Here is an 18,073-nt window from a genome sequence, read left to right as displayed (position 1 = left end):
GTCCTTGTTTACTTTCCGGGCTACTTTTGAGCTTAATGTAAAGTCAAATAAATATAAAATGGGTTGTAAAGTTCACCGTTAACATTTGACAGCTGCCGTAAAATCCAGTGAATAGGATGCACCCGTGTATAATATAACATCGCCCTTAAAAAGCTAATAATACGGTCCCCTGATTTGCTGGTATGCTTTATCAGAGTGAATCAGAGAATTCTAGAAATAAAAAAAAAAAAAAAAAACTACGTAGGGTGACAACTGACTAAACTTTTTTTTTTAACTGGGACATTTCCGTTTTGAGTCTTGTGTCCTGAGTGCTGGTGGATTTCGCCACTTTTGTCTCACTTTTACACAGGACCTATCCTGGTGTGCCATTATTTATTTATATATTGATTTAGTCCAATGAGCAAGCCAATTGATTGGGCCTTGTATGTCAATCATATAATGTAGCATTTCATACAATAAACCAATTAAAAAGGAATTGTTAAATGCCTTCCTTATCTACTTCCACATGCACATTTGTTGTCATACCGGAACCAGAACTACTTCCTGCTTCTGTGTTTAAGAATTATGGGAAATGTAGTCAGGTAGAACGCGAACTGAGCGTTTTTTGGCGGCGTGTTTCAAATGTTACAATATGTGTGATCACAAGTTATGGGACAGAGCAGAAAAGGTTGGATAATAATGATGAGGTGCTCTTGACTTGTTTAGCGCTGTTGAACTGCCAACCAAGATAGCATTTAGCATTAGCTAACGCTAACTGTACACTCTTAGTAATTTTAGGAAGCTATTTTTTTTATTTCTTTACTTTTCTTGAGTTACGTTGTGTAGGAAATGTGCTATCAATCTGTTTTGTTTTGGTTTTTTTACAACCCCTAGGTTGGATAATGGTGAGTCCGCTGACATGTTTAGCGCTGTTGAATTGTCAACCAAGGTAGCATTTAGCATTAGCTAACGCTAACTGTACACTCTTAGTAATTTTAGGAAGCTATTTTTTTTTATTTCTTTACTTTTCTTGAGTTACGTTGTGTAGGAAATGTGCTATCAATCAGTTTTGTTTTGTTTTGTTGTTTTACGACCCCTAGGTTGGATAATGGTGAGTCCGCTGACATGTTTAGCTCTGTTTTACTGTCGACCAAGATAGCATTTACCATTAGCTAACGCTAACTGTACACTCTTAGTAATTTTAGGAAGCTATTTTTTTTTTTATTTCTTTACTTTTCTTGAGTTACGTTGTGTAGGAAATGTGCTATCAATCAGTTTTGTTTTTGTTTTGTTTTGTTTTTTTACAACCCCTAGGTTGGATAATGGTGAGTCCGCTGACATGTTTAGCGCTGTTGAACTGTCAACCAAGGTAGCATTTAGCATTAGCTAACGCTAACTGTACACTCTTAGTAATTTTAGGAAGCTATTTTTTTTTTATTTCTTTACTTTTCTTGAGTTACGTTGTGTAGGAAATGTGTTATCAATCTGTTTTGTTTTTTTACAACCCCTAGGTTGGATAATGGTGAGTCCGCTGACATGTTTAGCGCTGTTGAACTGTCAACCAAGGTAGCATTTAGCATTAGCTAACGCTAACTGTACACTCTTAGTAATTTTAGGAAGCTATTTTTTTTTATTTCTTTACTTTTCTTGAGTTACGTTGTGTAGGAAATGTGCTATCAATCAGTTTTGTTTTGTTTTGTTGTTTTACGACCCCTAGGTTGGATAATGGTGAGTGCGCTGACATGTTTAGCGCTGTTGAATTGTCAACCAAGATAGCATTTAGGATTTTATGGTTTCAGACAATGAGATAATCATTGTAATTGTGAAGGTCCTTTAAGGATCTGTACCAAAGACTGTCCGAGAATCAGCACATGGCCCACAGAGTTTCCACAGTGCCTGCTGCCCACATGTCCGGTCCGCCATTTGTTGGGCCCAAAAGGTGAAAGGCCAAGTTCCAAATCGAAGGTTAAGCAAACAAACCAATAACAAATTGGCCACGTTTCACCAACAAACATGCGGCCAGAGTTAAAATGCAATACGTGGCTGTGTGGTCCGTCCAAAGCTTGGCCGCTCGCTTCAGCTGCCAGTGTTCCTGGGTGGCATTTTGTTTGGCGACGGGACAAACCTGTGACTCCTGAATGCAAAGAATTCCGTAGCTTTTCTGCTTAATTTGGAGTCTGGTGTTATGTCATTTCCAGCGTTGTCTTGAAGTGGGCGGCAGATCAAAGTTGCCGCATGATGTCGATGTCAAATCTGAGGCCATCGCATGCGTACGACTCTTCCCTTAAATGTATTGAACCCATCTGTGCGTGTTGCCGCTAATCCTGGCCGCAGATGCAGACGAGGCTTGCCGCCTGTAAGTGGGCTTGCGCTTGTTTCTGGTGTGGTTGAAAGGATGCGTGTTCTGGCCCGGAGTCCGACGTGGCGGCTGTTGCTGATTGTCCTTGTAGCTGCTTTTCCGCCGTTTGCTCGGCTGGAGGCAGATCAGCGAATAACCAACATCCGTTTTAGTTGTTTTGTTTTTTTCTTGCAGGAAATCTGTGAATGGTTAGGACTTGTCCATTGTCCTGGTCGTGCGGCATCACCATATATAGTAAAGGTTTTGTTTTCTCTTGCAGAGGTCGGCTTTGTTTTAGAGTTTCAAAATGATAAATGTCGCAAATGCATAACAAGATAAAAACCAGAGCTCATCGCACCGAATTTAGTATCTTCCAACTTTTTTGTATCGTGGGTTCGCCTTGACCATAATCCAGTTTTCCTTTTCTGTCTTCAAGATGTTTGAGGTTGTCAATAACTTGAGAGATATTTGCACTTCAATACCACTTATGGCTTTTTGTGTGTTGCATATCTACGGCTGCGTTCTTTCTGGAACCGGCCCGCATGCCCTTGAAAGACCAACGTCTCAATGAGCCATGCCTTTTGAATTATCTTTGCAAAACCAGAATGATGGCACCAAAGACATGTTTGGATTGGCCAGATTAGATCTCCTCTTGAAATGTATGGGAAGCTCAATCTCTGAATGAAAGTAAATAACTCAAAACCGCAGATGTGATTCCTTTTTTTTTTTTTTTTTTTTCAGCCGTTTGTGGTCACAGACCTGAATCGCAACTCTCCGCTGACAAAAGTATGTCGGCCATTTTTAAGAATAATAAACTAGTATATAGTACAAGTATAATAAACCTTTGTGTTCAATATGTGACTGTTTATTGCTACCTCTGAGCGACTACTCCATTGAAAAAGTTGTTTTGTTTTTATCTCAGTGGGATATTTCCTGTTTACATGAAATGGGGGGAAAAAAAAGATATGGTGGAACACAGAATTCTATTGGCTCATTTGCAGGACCAGGTGGACATTAGTGGTAGTGCTCTTGAGTGGTTTATATTGCCTGACAAAAGTTTTTGTTACCCTTAGTTGCTCTCAGTCGCACATGGCGTTCCACAGGGTTCAATACTGGGGCCTTTGGTGTTTTCATTGTAACTGCTAAGCGTTGATAAAAGAACTAAGAGCCATTAAATGTACTGTGTCAGTCACACTTTCTTTAAAATAAACCTCAGCTTTACGGATGCCATGTCCACTCTCGTGGCTGTTAGAGTGCTTGCACGTAAACTTCAGTGAACTTTCCAACCAAGCATGTGAACCCGAAAGGATTCAAACATTGCTGGATTGAGATTAAAGTTTGTTTCCAGTTATAAATGACAAACCCCAATGTTTTCCTTCTTGATTCTATTTTCATGAATGGATGGTGTCTGTCGTGAGGATTGTTGACCGGGTAATTTGGGAAGCATTTGCTCAAATTTCCTTGATGTCAGAACAACACCGCGTCTCAATTTACCACCACGTTGGACTTCAAAGTCGGCCGTGCGATAATCATGTCAACAAACGGCCCCATCTGTTTATAGCATGTGGCACAAACAACAGGGAATGATTACGTGGTGATTTTATTGTAGTGCCATGGGACACATTTATGACCAAAAGAAAAAAATTTAAACGATGCACGTTTTGAAATCTAATACTTAAAACCTGACAGGGCTTATAAAAAAGTATGTGCAACATTAATACAAACAGGCCCTCGCACCCTTTTCCATGTCACTGTGACTGACTTTTTAATCAAGTTCAGGCATGAGTCCTTAAGACTTTTTTTTTTTTTTTTGTGTGTGCTAAATTATAGCACTCACCCACACTTAATAATTCCTTCCATTGTGTTGTTGCTCAGTCTTGAATGTTGTGCGTTGTGCCATGTTTACCCCTTTTAGGGATTGCCTGGTCTCCCCACATTAGCCGCTTTGCACAGCAATCAAATCCTGACCGTCAAGGTTTGTCGGCGGCAGCGTCGCCCCCGTTTGCACGGTGGCACCCCTCCGCTGCACTTGCCACCACCGCGTCCCGATTCAGCCCTCCCTCTATTGCAGGGGTGTCCAAACCTTTTTCATTTGAGGGCCACTTTTACAGAAAATCAAAAGGATGCAAGGGCCACATCATGTTATGAAGAGAAATAACAATTCTGAGCTCTCTCTTAAAAAACTAAAAATAAAAATAAATGGGAAAAACAAAAAATAAATTTAAAAAAAAATGGGGAAAAAAAAAAGTTATGAAGAGAAATTGTGTTTAGTCCTAAAAATTGTGCAAATAATTTATTTGTGCTTTTGCACATTTAGAAAAAATGCTACAATATATAAACCAATTTATTTGTAATATGGCAGTAGGGTAATTATAGTTTTGGAATTTTTCATTTTAGTTTTTATTTTGTTTTCTTAAATTTAGTTACTTTTTATTATTTTTAAGGGTGATTCTGTTAGTTTTTTTTATTAGTTTTAGACAGTTCTTTAATAAATGCTTAGTTTTAGTTTAGTTAGTTTCAGTATTTTTATTTTTTTTAACGTGTAGAATTGTGCACAATATTTAAAAAAACACCATCTTTATTCCGGTTCATATCAAAATAAATCTACAAAAAATCACATTTAAAATCTTCCCCAAAGGCTCATGCATTAAATTAATTACCAAAGACTAAAACGAAGGACATGTTTACTATAATTCTAGTTAGTTTTATTTTAGTTAGTTTTGTAAACATAAAATGTAGTTTCAGTTAGTTTTCTTTTTTTAAAAAGCATCTTCGTTTTTATTTTTATTTTAACGAAATTGTTTTTGGAATTTTAGTTATTTCGTTAGTTTTAGTTCACTAAAATAACCTTTAATAGCACCTGTGTTTTTCGACACCTTCCTTTCTTACTTTGACCATTTCCAAACATTTTTGTTTGAATTGAGTCAAATGTCATTTTTAGCATATGTCGCGGGCCACTCAAATATGGACGACGGGCCGCAAATGGCCCCCGGGCCGTAGTTTGGACACCCCTCCCTCTATTGCCACAACTTGCCTTGAAAGCATCTTTGGCCGACAGCCCGCTAATATGGAACAAGAAGCAGAATCTCCCTCAACTGAGACGCGGTCTGGTTTGTGTCCGTTGATGCTCAAACGAACGGACGGAAACGCCAAGAAAAATACGATGCTGGTGAACCTATGTGGCAAAAGTGCTGTTTTAAAGTTCATGCCAATGGTTCGCCACAAATCCTTAAATCCATCAATGCGGCCTTCTGTGCTGTTTCAGCGAGCGCTAACGCCGCTTTTCCTGCCAGCGGACAGCGGCAACAACGTTTTACAATCCGTCTTTGGTGTTTGTGCGTTGAGCGGCTCTTGGGGTTCCACTTTGCAGCCGGGACGACGAGGATGTAGATGATTATGATGAATGTTGGCGGCATTTTCACAGAGACAGAGAAATTCCCATGCAGTCCACACAGACTTAAGACGTAATTATAGCCTTTAAGCTCCAAAAAATTAGCAGACTTCCGACGCAAGACTGCACTCGTGATGCAGAAGTGTGGATTTCTCTGATTTGTCTGTGAAGATGCTCCTCAAAAGTTCAACAACATATTAGAGCTCTGATTCTATTTTTTTTTCCTGCATTCACTCTCCAACCACGCCTCCTTCCTCTTCTTCTGGGATCTCAACCTTCTTCATCCTTCTCTCGCCTCCGACCCGCTCGCCTGCTCAGATGGTCTTCCCTAAGATCAATCACGGCTTTCTTTCCGCCGACCAGCAGCTCATAAAGCGACGTCTCATTAAGGTAGCGGCTGGAATCTTCTTTCTCTGCTCTCGTCGTCTTGTTGATCGTTCTTTGTTTCTGTTTCTGTTCTCTCCTCGCTTGCTAACCTGCGAGATAAAGTCACGAGCATTCATCTCTTAGGATGCTCCTGCAGGACATTGTAGATGCACAGTTCAACTCGTAATGCCTGAATGTGTAGTGCATGACTAGAAACTAGAAAACTAGAAATCCAAAACGCCACCTTAGCATTTAACTGCAGTACTTTTTCAGTCTGTGTATTTCACAACATTGCAGCGTGGCTGACATTATCTTTGTTTTGCTGGCTCAGGGGGATCAGGGGCAAGCGGGACCACCAGGGCCTCCGGGGCCCCCAGGTCCTCCAGGCCCACGGGGGCCCCCGGGGGACACGGGCAAAGATGGACCCAGGGGAATACCAGGCGTACCAGTGAGTATTGAAATATATGGATGTATGTGTATATATTAGTGCTGTGCAGAAATGAATATTATATTTGTTACGTTCTGAGGTTGGATCCCAAAAGCGCAGACACAAATATAACACTTTATTCGCATAACATCAAAAGGCGTGGAACTAACTTGACTTGACCAGAAACGACAAGAATGCATCGGGAATCACGAGACGACACGCCCCCTCGGGCTGCGGAGATGCACAGAGGAACAGTGGTAATAATCCGACAAACACACACTTCTCGGTCTGTCTTAATCAGACAGTGAAATGATTGGATTGGCTGTGGGTAACAGGACTGACATGGAATTATTTGATTGGCCGTTGACCAGAAAAAGATATTAAAGATTCTTGACATCACATAGCTTAAAACCAGCTGAAACTAGACGCTGATTACATCGGTTGAAAACAGACACCTACCCAAACTTAACCCTGGCTTGACCCAGTCATAACAATATTTATTTATATAAAATATATATATATATATCTGCTATCCCCCCCCCGCCCCATTTTTTTTTTTTTTTTTTTTTTTTTTTTTTTTTTTTTTGGCAATTGTCTTCCCGGTTCATTGCTCGTCATATTCAATTTGAATCTCACTGTGCCGGGAAGCTTTCTTCCTATACATGCCATCCTAATGAAAGCTCGACAAGCGTAACATGATTGCGCTTCCCACGAGAATCGTTCCTCGTATAGATTTACATACACTTGGCCGTGTTTCGTTTGAGCAATAACATTTTCCACGTCCGCGTCACACTAATTGACTTGCGCTCTCACTCTCTCTCTATGAGACAAAGAAGCCGCAAGAAAGGCCCGTCAATTATGCTGTGCCGGAGCCTTCGCGGGAAGCTCCAGATGATCTTTGTTGCGCTGGCGGCGGGAGCGCAGAGAAATGAAGTGTTGTTAGCTGCCTCTCTCCAACTTCCTGATGATTCTTGTCAGCTCTTCCAGTCACAGTTGCTGCAGTCGTTGTTGTTTTTCCAAGAAATTAAACCTTCCTTGGCTTTTGGCGCTTTCTGTTTCATTTCTCCCACGGCAATTCTGCTCGAGGGTTGAGGAGTTTTCTCTTGAATGTAAACGACTTAGCTATGCTAGGTGTATGTGTTGTTTTTTTTTTTCACATCAATTATCAAGAGTGGTAATGCCTCAAGTTACAAGCACAATTGTCACCTAAAATATGTAAACATTAATCCTATGAATTCTTTACCACAGGGTGATCAAGGGAATCCAGGAGAAATGGGACCTATGGTAAGAACAACAATTTCCGCAAGTAACCACTGTTTGTGTGTAAATGTCACGTCACGTTCACAATGTCACATTCAAGCAAGTACATTTTAAAAAAAATATATATATATATATATTTAAAATAGGGCGTGGGGGCAATTGCAGTAGTTTGTAGGGGTGTGAATTGTGAATTGATTTTTTTTTTTTTTTTCAAATTTAGAAAATACTACTCAGTAAACTTGTAAAGTGTAAGATTTGTTTGAAAATGTATTATTTATTTTTCTAAAACTTCAGGAGGTGTTAATTTCCAACTGATATGGTGTAATCGAGGGGTGTGAATTTTCTAGTACCTGACGATTCGATTTGTATCACGATTCATAGGTCACGATTCGATTCGATACCGATTAATCCTGAATTTTTAAGTCCTTTTTTTTTTTTTTTTTTTTTTTTTTAATGTAGAAAATACTAATCAGTAAACTTGTACAGTGTAAGATTTGTTTGAAAATGTATTATTTATTTATCGAAAACTTCAGTCTTATACAGGTTGTAATCTGTTTCATTTTTGAGCAGCATTAAAATAAAATATTTAGTGTCCCATTAACATAACATTCGTCCATGCTTAAGATGCGAACCCTAAGACGTTTTAGTGAATATTTTTCCATCAAAAATGGATATTTAAAAATCGATTTGGCCGCCTATTGAATCGATTCGAGAATTGCGCGATGTAATATCGCGATATATTGCTGAATCGATTTTTTTTTAACACCCCTAGTAGTTTGTAACCGAAAAAGGACAATCACAGTGTCACGTATAAACAAGCAGAAACGCTTTTGGACGTAAATCGAACCACGCCTGCTGTCACTTAACCGAATGTATACGCGGATTCTGCAGCTTTTACGTCTCAAAAATACTGTAGTCAAATAAAACCGAATACAGCTGCGTGATTAGCTTTGGCTTTGTAACGTAAACACGTGCGGCGGCAACTTCAGACCCGTTCCGACGGGCTCCTTGAAATTGTCTTTTATAACATCCTCACATCTAAAACACTATTTACACTCGGGCTTGGCTGAGGGCCACTTATTGGCGTCCGCCCAGAATTGGCCAGCAAATCAATTTAGTAGCTCTCACAGGCGGCTGCTAGAATGCAATTAGATTGCGTCGCTACGTCGCAAATTGCGGGTAGCATTTGGCTTTTTCTCTGAGCACAATAAAAATAAATACATCAAGTACTCGCGTTACATCGGTTCTAAAAAGTCCAAAACGAATCTACAGCCACTTGTTTTAGAGACTTTTTTTTTTTTTTTTTTTTATTTTAGACACTGAGGAAAATTGATATGCACAGCAGAACTTTTATCATATAAAATTACAAAATATTGCATATTTCTTTGTATCATATTTATTTTAACTCTATTACTGCCACATGTTATCAAAAAAAAAAAAAAAAAAAACTTTGATATGACAAAGGCTTTGATCGGTCACGAAAAGAGATACAACGCTTCCATCCGCTGGCCGTAGTTTTTGTAGTAGAGTGTTTTTGTTTCCACAACCTATTGACCAGGCAGCGCTGCACTTAGACGTTGCACTGCGAACATTTAAAAACAAAAAACAAAAAAAAACATCATTTAACATTTATGGCGGCATACGTCGTGATTTTACTGATCGTTTTTGGCTGTCAAAGAGTTGAGAACAATTTATAAAATCTAAAACTAAAATTGCAAATTTGAAGTATTAAAAAAAAAAATCAAGTAGCAGCATTGTGAGCATTACACAGCACTCTGTCATTATTAAGCTGCATGAACAGTGACATAAATGGCATTAAAAAGCCCTTTCGGAATTAAGACAACAAGCTGTGGAAAAGTACAGCGTCCAACAACATGATTAATCTTACTCCAAGTGGATATTAAATATACAAGATATTTACACAACGTTTAATGGTTACTATGGCAAAAATGACTCACGGCGTGCAGTTGTAATTCCGTTACAAGACGTTGGCGCCCTGATACAGTAGGAACACGTTGTTCGAGTTAACAGCCACTCGAATACACATTTGATGGACTTTTTTGCGAATCAAAAGCTGCGTGTGATGAATGATCTCACAAGTGAATTGGAGGATGCAGGACGCTGATGGAGGACAATTTGGACGAAGTGTCGATTGGAGCTTATCTGCCAGAGGGTTGGACAAGGTTGTAACGCTAAAAAAAAAAAAAAAAAAATATCAAAAATCCTTGTCCAACAAAATCAATATATCATAAAAAGTGTGGAGCCAAAATCCCAACGTGGTGGCTCACTGTAATTCCTGAAATGAAGCGTATTATTTCACAAGCGTGCCAATAAATTTGTAACTCAAGACTGTTAAATTGTTTTGAAATATGAACAGCGCTAAGGCTGTTTAAAGATGTGACAGCGAGAGGGGAAAAAAAAAAAAAAAAAAGACGCAACATCTCCATCATGTCTCCGCCCAGGACGTGTCCTTGAAAATCAATCTAAAAAATCTGATACGCATGGAGAGAAAACGGGCACTTTGATCTTCAGGTCCAAAATGTGAGCTGCTCTCGGGTCTGGAGTGTCCACTTGACGCCGCCTGGCATTTTGGATGCGTGCGATTGTTTAAGCGACGTGGAGGAGATTTCGGTTTTCCAGCAGCCTTCGAGGACATATGGTGCTGGTTTAGAAGGATTAGAGATTTTTTTTGCCGGGCGGAGGTGGGAAGGGGAAGAGAAAAAAAGGAGGCACTAGTTTTAGGGATTTCAATCCAAATCATAAGTGCCATGAGGTTTTCTCTGTGGGGGGAAAAAAAAAAAAAAAAAAGTAAAGCTTTTCAGCTCTATTCTGTAGTTGCAGGGGTGTCCAAACTTTTTCATTTGAGGGCCACATACAGAAAATCAGAACAATGCAAGGGCCACATAATGTTATGAAGAGAAATTGTGTTTAGTCCTAAAAATTGTACAAATAATTTATTTGTGCTTTTGCACATTTAGAAAAAATGCTACGGTAAATAAATCAATTTATTTGTAATATGGCAGTAGGGTTATTATAGTTTTGCAATTTCCATTTTTAGTTTGTTTTGAGTTTAGTTTTTTTAAATTTAGTTAGTTTTAATTAGTTTTCAGGATGGTTCTGTTAGTTTTTGTTATTAGTTTTCGTTCTTTGATAAATGCTTTTAGTTTAGTTAGTTTCAGTATTTTTATTTTTATTTTATTTTTAATGTGGAGTATTGTGCGCAATATTTAAAAAAAACACCATGGGCGCGACGTCTTTATTCCGGTTTATATCAAAATAAATCTACTAAAAAATCACATTTATTTTACCAAATAAATTTCCCCCAAAAATGCGACTTATACTCCAGTGCGACTTATATATGCATTTTTTTGGCTGGTTCGATTTATAATCCGGAGCGACGTATAATCCGAAAAATACGGTACTGCCAGCAATGTGGGCCAGACTTTGACACTGGTCGGACAGCAAAAGAAACAGACCACATGAGGAGGTCTTGGGACTTGTGGGAACGCAATGGTGCACGCACGCACGTTATTGTGCTTGCGGTTTACCTCCGGTACATGAAAAACAAATCTTGCCTTTTTAGTGTTATTTCCATGTCACGCTGCCTTGCATTCCGTTCATTCCAAAAGGACCCACAATGCACCTTCATTTTCTCAAGCCTGCAAAGCGTAAACACAAATTCAGTTGCTTCAGTGTTTTGAAAGCGCCACGTCGCCGCCAACTCGACTCTGCCCGTTTTTGTTTACGCTTCTTGCAAAAGCTTTCTGATTGAAATGTTCGCCCTTTTAAATCAAGCAAATGCCGCCATAAGCTCTGTGGTGCTGTGCTGAAGCGCGCTGTTATGCTAACCGGCAGCTCTGCTGGTAAAACATACGACCCGAAGACGAGTCTTGTCAGGCTTTCGGAAAATAACTGTCTAGGAAAGCGTAAGGTCGCCTTCACATGTCAAATGAGAACATCAAATTGCAGACATTTAACTCATTCACTCGCCGCCGTTTTCACATTTCGCAATCCCGTTCGCTCCCGGCTGTTTTACTGGATTTTGACTGATTTTGCAAGGCCCACAGAATGTTGTGTTCTATTGCAATAAAAGCATGGAACCTACCAAATGAAAGATTAAAGTCTCTTCTTTCATCAGGAAAAAAAAAAGTATGTTCAGCAATTAGCATTAGAAAAGAGCTAAGTTTCATCAGTTTTCGCAAATCTATTTAAAATTCTAAGTAATTGAGCTTTTTTTCTAGATGGCCCTGGTTGATCTCCTTTGCTCTGCTGCCACCTGCTGGCCGTTTGTGTAATAACTACCATTTCTGCAACCGTTCTTTGCAGTTGAGAGGCTGCATCAAAGTATGCTCTAGCATAAAAAAAAACACAAAACAAAACAAAAAAAACGTATAAATACGTCTTTGGGACACTTGGAACATTAAAAAAAAACTTACTTATACGTTGTTGGGAGTAAATGAGTTAAGAATGGGAACAGACGCTTTCAAGGTTTGCTCTGTTAGGGAACTTCTTGAAATGCGGCTATTTCCTCCATTGTTTGCCGTTTCCTGACCTCGGACGAAAGCGGAAAAGCACTCCGTTTCCGATTGCTTCCCATTTGTGAGCATTCATCGTACTTATTATGGTTTTGGAACAAACGCATTGTGCTGATCCTCAGTTTGGCAGGGACAAAGGGCCCCGGATTACGACAGGGAGCTCTTGACTGCCGCTCAATCTCCCCCCCACCGACCCCAAAACCTCAATGGTGCTTTTCAGCCAGTAGCTCCTGAGTGCTCTCAGATGGAGCAGAGCTAATTAGTGCTCAGGCGAGTGGCACATGCTCACATACCTTAGTGGGTCGTAAAGATGTTTACCAAGGCCTGCTGAGGATGGCTCCGCAAAGGCAAGCAGAGGAGAAAAAAAAACCATTTTATGGGGAGAATCAAAACTTGCTTATTTGGTTGGTTTATGAAAACAAAGCAACAGCAAACTGTTCTGGTCTGAAGCGGAAGATCCTTATTTGTTCTTGTGATTACACTTTTTTTTTTTTTTTTTTTTTTTTTTTTTTACAAGTTTTCCTACATGGTCTTATATTTCAATGAGGAGCTATAAGAAGGAAGCCACCTTCATCCCTGGTTTGAATCATTTTTTTACAGAATCTGTTGCCATATTTGCATTGACTCGTTTTTGGGTTTTTTTGTTTTTTTTTTATTGACTAAGGCCTTCCAACCATTGCCTCATTTGGGTCATAAACCGACAGGCTTCCCGTAAGAAAAACAAGAATATGGAATATGTGGAGATCGCCACCAGCAAGAGATCGTGTTGTTGTGGTTCCTGTTCGGAGATGATGTTCATGTTGCATCTTTATAAAGACAACAAGACTTCAGCTGAAACTGGATACGACATTACTCAAAGCATCAAAGCCTTCTGTATGCTCTAGCATTAAAAAAAAAAAAAAAACACCCCAAAAAAACGTATAAATACGTCTTTGGGACACTTAAAACATAAAAAAACGTATTTACACATTATTGGGAGCAAATGAGTTAAGTGAGTCCTCCTTGCCAGTAACTGGCGCTAGCTTGCAGCAGTTTTTCACCAAAACTTCACCGGCTTGGAAATACTTCAAAATTGTGAATCTTAAACTAAAAGAGCATTTTTGTGTTTTATTTTGAGCGGTAAGACTATTGAAGAGTGACTGTGCTGTTTTTTTTTTTTTTTTTGTCAAAATTAAAGGAAATATATTTGTTTAAAAACATCTTTTAGTGATTTTTTTTTTTTTTTTTTCATTTTTCAAAATGTACTACTGGTATCAGCAGTTGGTATCGGTGAGTACTGAGGGTCTGAGTATCGGTATCAGTCTGAAAAAAAGTTGAAAAACCTCATAAAACGACTTAGTGCGAAATGTGAAGCTTTTCAACCGAATATAAAGCTGATTTACTTGCATGAATGCTACGATACAATTTCATATATCGTGGGTATGGAACGTAGCTCCCGCCATAAACGGGAGTTGACTATATTTGACCTTCCCTTGTGTAATTTTTATTTTTTATTTTCCAGGGACCTGAGGGGCCTCCAGGACTCAAGGTAAGCCACCTTTTTTTTAATTTTTTTTTTATTTTTTTTTTTATTTACAACCTTAGCTTCTCAATAAATCATACATCATTGCGGCGTACGCAGGAAGTGGTCGTCTATGAAGATACATGATATGACACGCGGCCTGAATAGACATGTTAAGGGCTATAACTCCACCAGCGTGGAGAACGGAGAGAGTGAAACGTGTGATGCGGTGATACAGGCTGATGCGAGCAGCAGATGTTGGCCGTGTCCAGCCATCAGGTAGCTGCCAGTGTTTGTTCAGTGTAACCCAATCAGACGCTTCCTGTCTGCGCTGTCATGCAGGACCTCACCGCCGGCAATGCCGATGCGTGTTGAAGGGGGGGGGGGCAGCTTGTTAATGACTGGCGAGTCTGGCCCCGAGGCTCACACAATTAGGTTTTCCTCATCGTGCGACCTTTTAGTAGCTTTTAAGGTGCCACTCAGGTGATTGAGGCTAATTTTTTACCACTTGAGGTGTTTTGGAAAGTGGATTTACAATCAAAACAGCGGTTACCATGGCAGCAGTGAGTCGTCGTCGTCGTCCTACTTAAATCGGCAGTTGAATGCCATCATTTGTCTCCCTGCTTAATGTTTTCTGCCGTGCAATTATAATGGGCCTAAAGTTGTTTTCTAATTATTTTCCCAGGGTTCACTGGGGCCTCCCGGTATTCCAGGTGTTGATGGACTGAAGGTGAGTTCATTCCAGTAAAAACACATTTAAGCGCTGCCGTTACTGGTTCTCGACATTCTTTTTTTTAATTTTTTTTTTTTATTGTCGTCCTCATATGTGGCGGGGGGGAAAAAAAAATCTGTCGTATATCTTGCCTCATAAAACAACTGTGCGTACCCAACACCGTTCTGCATCAAATTCCCAAAGCAAACAAAGAGGACACGCTGCAGGTGTTTCCCAACAGCCTGAAGGACCAATGGGGAATCATTTAACTCATTCACTCCCAAAAACGTGTTTTTTTGTTTTGTTTTGTTTTTAATGTTTTTGTTTTTTGTTTTTTGTTTTTTAATGCAAGAGCATACAGAAGGCTTTGGTGCAGCTTCTGACATGAAGAGGTGGCTTAAAAAAAATGGTAGTTACTCGGGGTGTGAATTGCCTAGTACCTGACGATTCGATTCGTATCACAATTCACAGGTCACGATTCGATTCGATACCGATTAATCCCGATAAGAATTTACAAGTCGATTGTTTTCATTCAAATTTAGAAAATACTAGTGTAAGATTTGTATGAAAATGTATTATTTATTTATCTGAAACTTCCGTTTTTTACAGGTTGTAACCTGTTTCATGTTTGAACAGCATTAAAATAAAAATATTAAGGCTTAATGTTCCCTTCATATAACATTCTTCCATGCTTAAGGTGTGAACCCTAACCCGAAGTAAGACGTTTTGTTACATTTTTTCCATTAAAAATGGAAGTTTAAAAATCGATTCAGCCGCCTATTGAATCGATTGGATAATTGCGCGATGTAGTATCGCGATATATTGCCGAATCGATTTTTTTTTTGACACCCCTAGTAGTTACTACAAAAAATGGCCAGCAGGTGGCGGCAGAGTGAGCTCAGCCACGGCTATGTTGCAACAAGCTCTTTTTGATAGTGTTTTCGCCAGGAATGTGAATATCAATAAAACCTAAAAATCTGTATTCTAATGCTAATCGCTACAAAACGGAAACAGACACAAATATATATATTTATTTTTTTCCTGATGAAAGAAAAGACTCGAATGTTTCTTTTTGTAGGTTCCATGTTTTGATAGCGATAGAACTCAATATTCTGTGGGGCTTGTAAAATCAGTCAAAATCCAGTAAAACAGCAAAAGGGGGTTGCTTCAGTGAAAATGGCGGCGAGTGAATGAGTTAAGAGATGCCATCTTTGTAATCTCCATCCAACATCGAGAATATGAGAACTTGTATGGATTAAATAGGAAACAGAGTGGTCGACTGTCGGCTTTAAAAACGTTGACTCGCTGAACTGGCAGTGTAGAATCAATCAACTCGAGAGAAATAATACTGATTTAGCACTCTGCGTGTGTTTGTGTGCTGTCCATAGGGCGATCTTGGCATCCCGGGACTGGACGGCATCCCCGGAGCCAAGGTCTGGTGCACACGTATTCCGTGTCATCATGCCATCTCATATTTCTTCCTCCTTTGAACTTACTTTCGCTTTTCTATTTCGCCTTCATTTTGGGAACAATTATGTCATTTGTTCTACTGTGCATGGATTTCGATGTAATCATGTTATTGTGAAAAATGGTACGCCCTGTTTTGACTTGCGGAATCTGATACTTGTCTGAGGATAAATGCTGCCATACCACAAGAGAATTGTCCTAATCCAACACGAATTGATGACAATCTGACCCACTGCAGCCTCGGTAATCCGCTCTGCTTTCTTTGCCAACAGGGTGAAATGGGAGAGCGAGGTGAAAAGGTGAGCGACTCGTTCAGATCTTTCAGGGTGATTGTTCACTCCGGAGGAGTATAACGATTGCGCCATGCAGTGGTGTCCAAACTACGGCCCGGGGGCCATTTTTCGGCCCGCCGTCCATTTTTTTTAGTGGCCTGCGACATATGCGAAAAATGGCATTTGACTCAGTTCATCTGAAATAAAAACAAAAATGTTTGGAGATGGTCAAAGTAGGAAGTGAAGGTGTCAAAAAACACAGGTGCTATTAAAGGTTATTTTAGTTCACTAAAACTAACGAAAAAACTAAAATTAAAGAAAACAATTTCGTTAGCGAAATAAAACAAAAACGAAGATGCTTTTTAAAAAAAAAAAGAAAAACTGAAACTACATTTTATGTTTACAAAACTAACTAAAATAAAACTATAATTATAGCTAAAATGTCCTTCGTTTTAGTCTTTGGTAATTAATTTAATGCATGAGCCTTTGGGGATGATTTTAAATGTAATTTTTAGTAGATTTATTCTGATATAAACCGGAATAATGATGTCATAGGTAGTCCGTGTTTTTGATTCCACAATTCATTGACCAGGTAGCGCGCACTGCACTTAGATGGTGAACTGCTCACTGATGAAAAAACATCCATCCATCCATCCATCCATTTTCTTGACCGCTTATTCCTCACAAGGGTCGCGGGGGCTGCTGGCGCCTATCTCAGCTGGCTCTGGGCAGTAGGCGGGGGACACCCTGGACTGGTTGCCAACCAATCGCAGGATGAAAAAACAAACAAAACAAAAAACATAGTTGATTTAACGTTTATGGCGGCATACGTCGTGATTTTACTAATCGTTATGAAACATTTTCGGCGGTCAAAGAGTTAATATAAACCGTAATGTTGCGCACGAGTAATACACATTAAAAATAATAATAATAATAATAGTACAGAAACTAATTTAACTAAAAAGTAAGCATTTATTAAAGAACGAAAACTAATTTTAAACAACTAACAGAACCACCCTGAAAAATAATTCAAACTAACTAAAAAAAACAAAACAAAACAAAAAAAAAACTCAAAATGAAATAAAAACTAAAAAATTCCGAAACTATAATAACCCCACTGCCATATTACAAATAAATTGGTTCATACACTGTAGCATTTTTCTAAATATGCAAAAGCACAAATAAATGATTTGTACAATTTTTAGGACTAAACACAATTTCTCTTCATAGCCTTATGTGGCCCTTGCGTCCTTCTGATTTTCTGTATGTGGCCCTCAAATGAAAAAGTTTGGACCCCCCTGGTTTAACCCATCACGTTGCTCAAAGACCCATCGTGATTTTTTTGCAACTTCTCAAAGCCCCCCTCCCCCCCTCCCTCACTCACTCCAAAACAATTTGGTGATCGACGGCCCAGTAATAATACTTTTGGCTCATTAAAAGTGCCGCTCACCTGAAGTATTGGAACCATGTGTGACCCATTTGAGTGACGTTGAAGTGGATTTAAGATGTTCATAAAAGTGCACCCCCAACCCCCCAGCCACTTTTATTAGCTGCTCTTGATGAATAAAGCAGCACACTCCTCTGAGGTTTTTGTTATTCTGTCTGCGTTGAAAACTAATTTTCTTTTTTTCTTTTTTTTTTTTTCATTGGCTTGCAGGGCGATATGGGTGAAGAAGGACCAAAAGGTGAAATCGGAGAGAAGGTACGTCCATTTCGATGTCGTACGTTTTTGTGGTTTCAAATAATCGAGGGCTTGGACACCATTTGGATTGGCATGATCCCCATCGGTGTTTGTCAAAGTCAATTACACTCCACAAACGTAGGG

At 39.3% G+C, this 18,073-nt stretch overlaps 1 protein-coding gene across 1 annotated transcript in view; it reads left to right on the top strand.

Annotated features, from left to right (window-relative positions):
- The window catches only part of col25a1 (collagen type XXV alpha 1 chain), a 93,554-nt gene that overhangs the window by 52,455 nt on the left and 23,026 nt on the right, over positions 1-18,073 (top strand). Inside the window, exons 7-15 of the mRNA XM_077498932.1 lie at positions 4,233-4,292; positions 6,027-6,098; positions 6,406-6,522; positions 7,750-7,785; positions 13,798-13,824; positions 14,483-14,527; positions 15,898-15,942; positions 16,249-16,275; positions 17,906-17,950. Of these exons, the coding sequence (XP_077355058.1) occupies positions 4,233-4,292; positions 6,027-6,098; positions 6,406-6,522; positions 7,750-7,785; positions 13,798-13,824; positions 14,483-14,527; positions 15,898-15,942; positions 16,249-16,275; positions 17,906-17,950 (474 nt within the window). The remainder of the gene's footprint in view (positions 1-4,232; positions 4,293-6,026; positions 6,099-6,405; positions 6,523-7,749; positions 7,786-13,797; positions 13,825-14,482; positions 14,528-15,897; positions 15,943-16,248; positions 16,276-17,905; positions 17,951-18,073) is intronic.

The sequence above is a fragment of the Festucalex cinctus genome, chromosome 16, assembly GCF_051991245.1.
Source record: "Festucalex cinctus isolate MCC-2025b chromosome 16, RoL_Fcin_1.0, whole genome shotgun sequence".
Lineage (NCBI taxonomy): Eukaryota > Metazoa > Chordata > Actinopteri > Syngnathiformes > Syngnathidae > Festucalex > Festucalex cinctus.
This window is presented reverse-complemented; position numbering and strand designations above follow the sequence as displayed.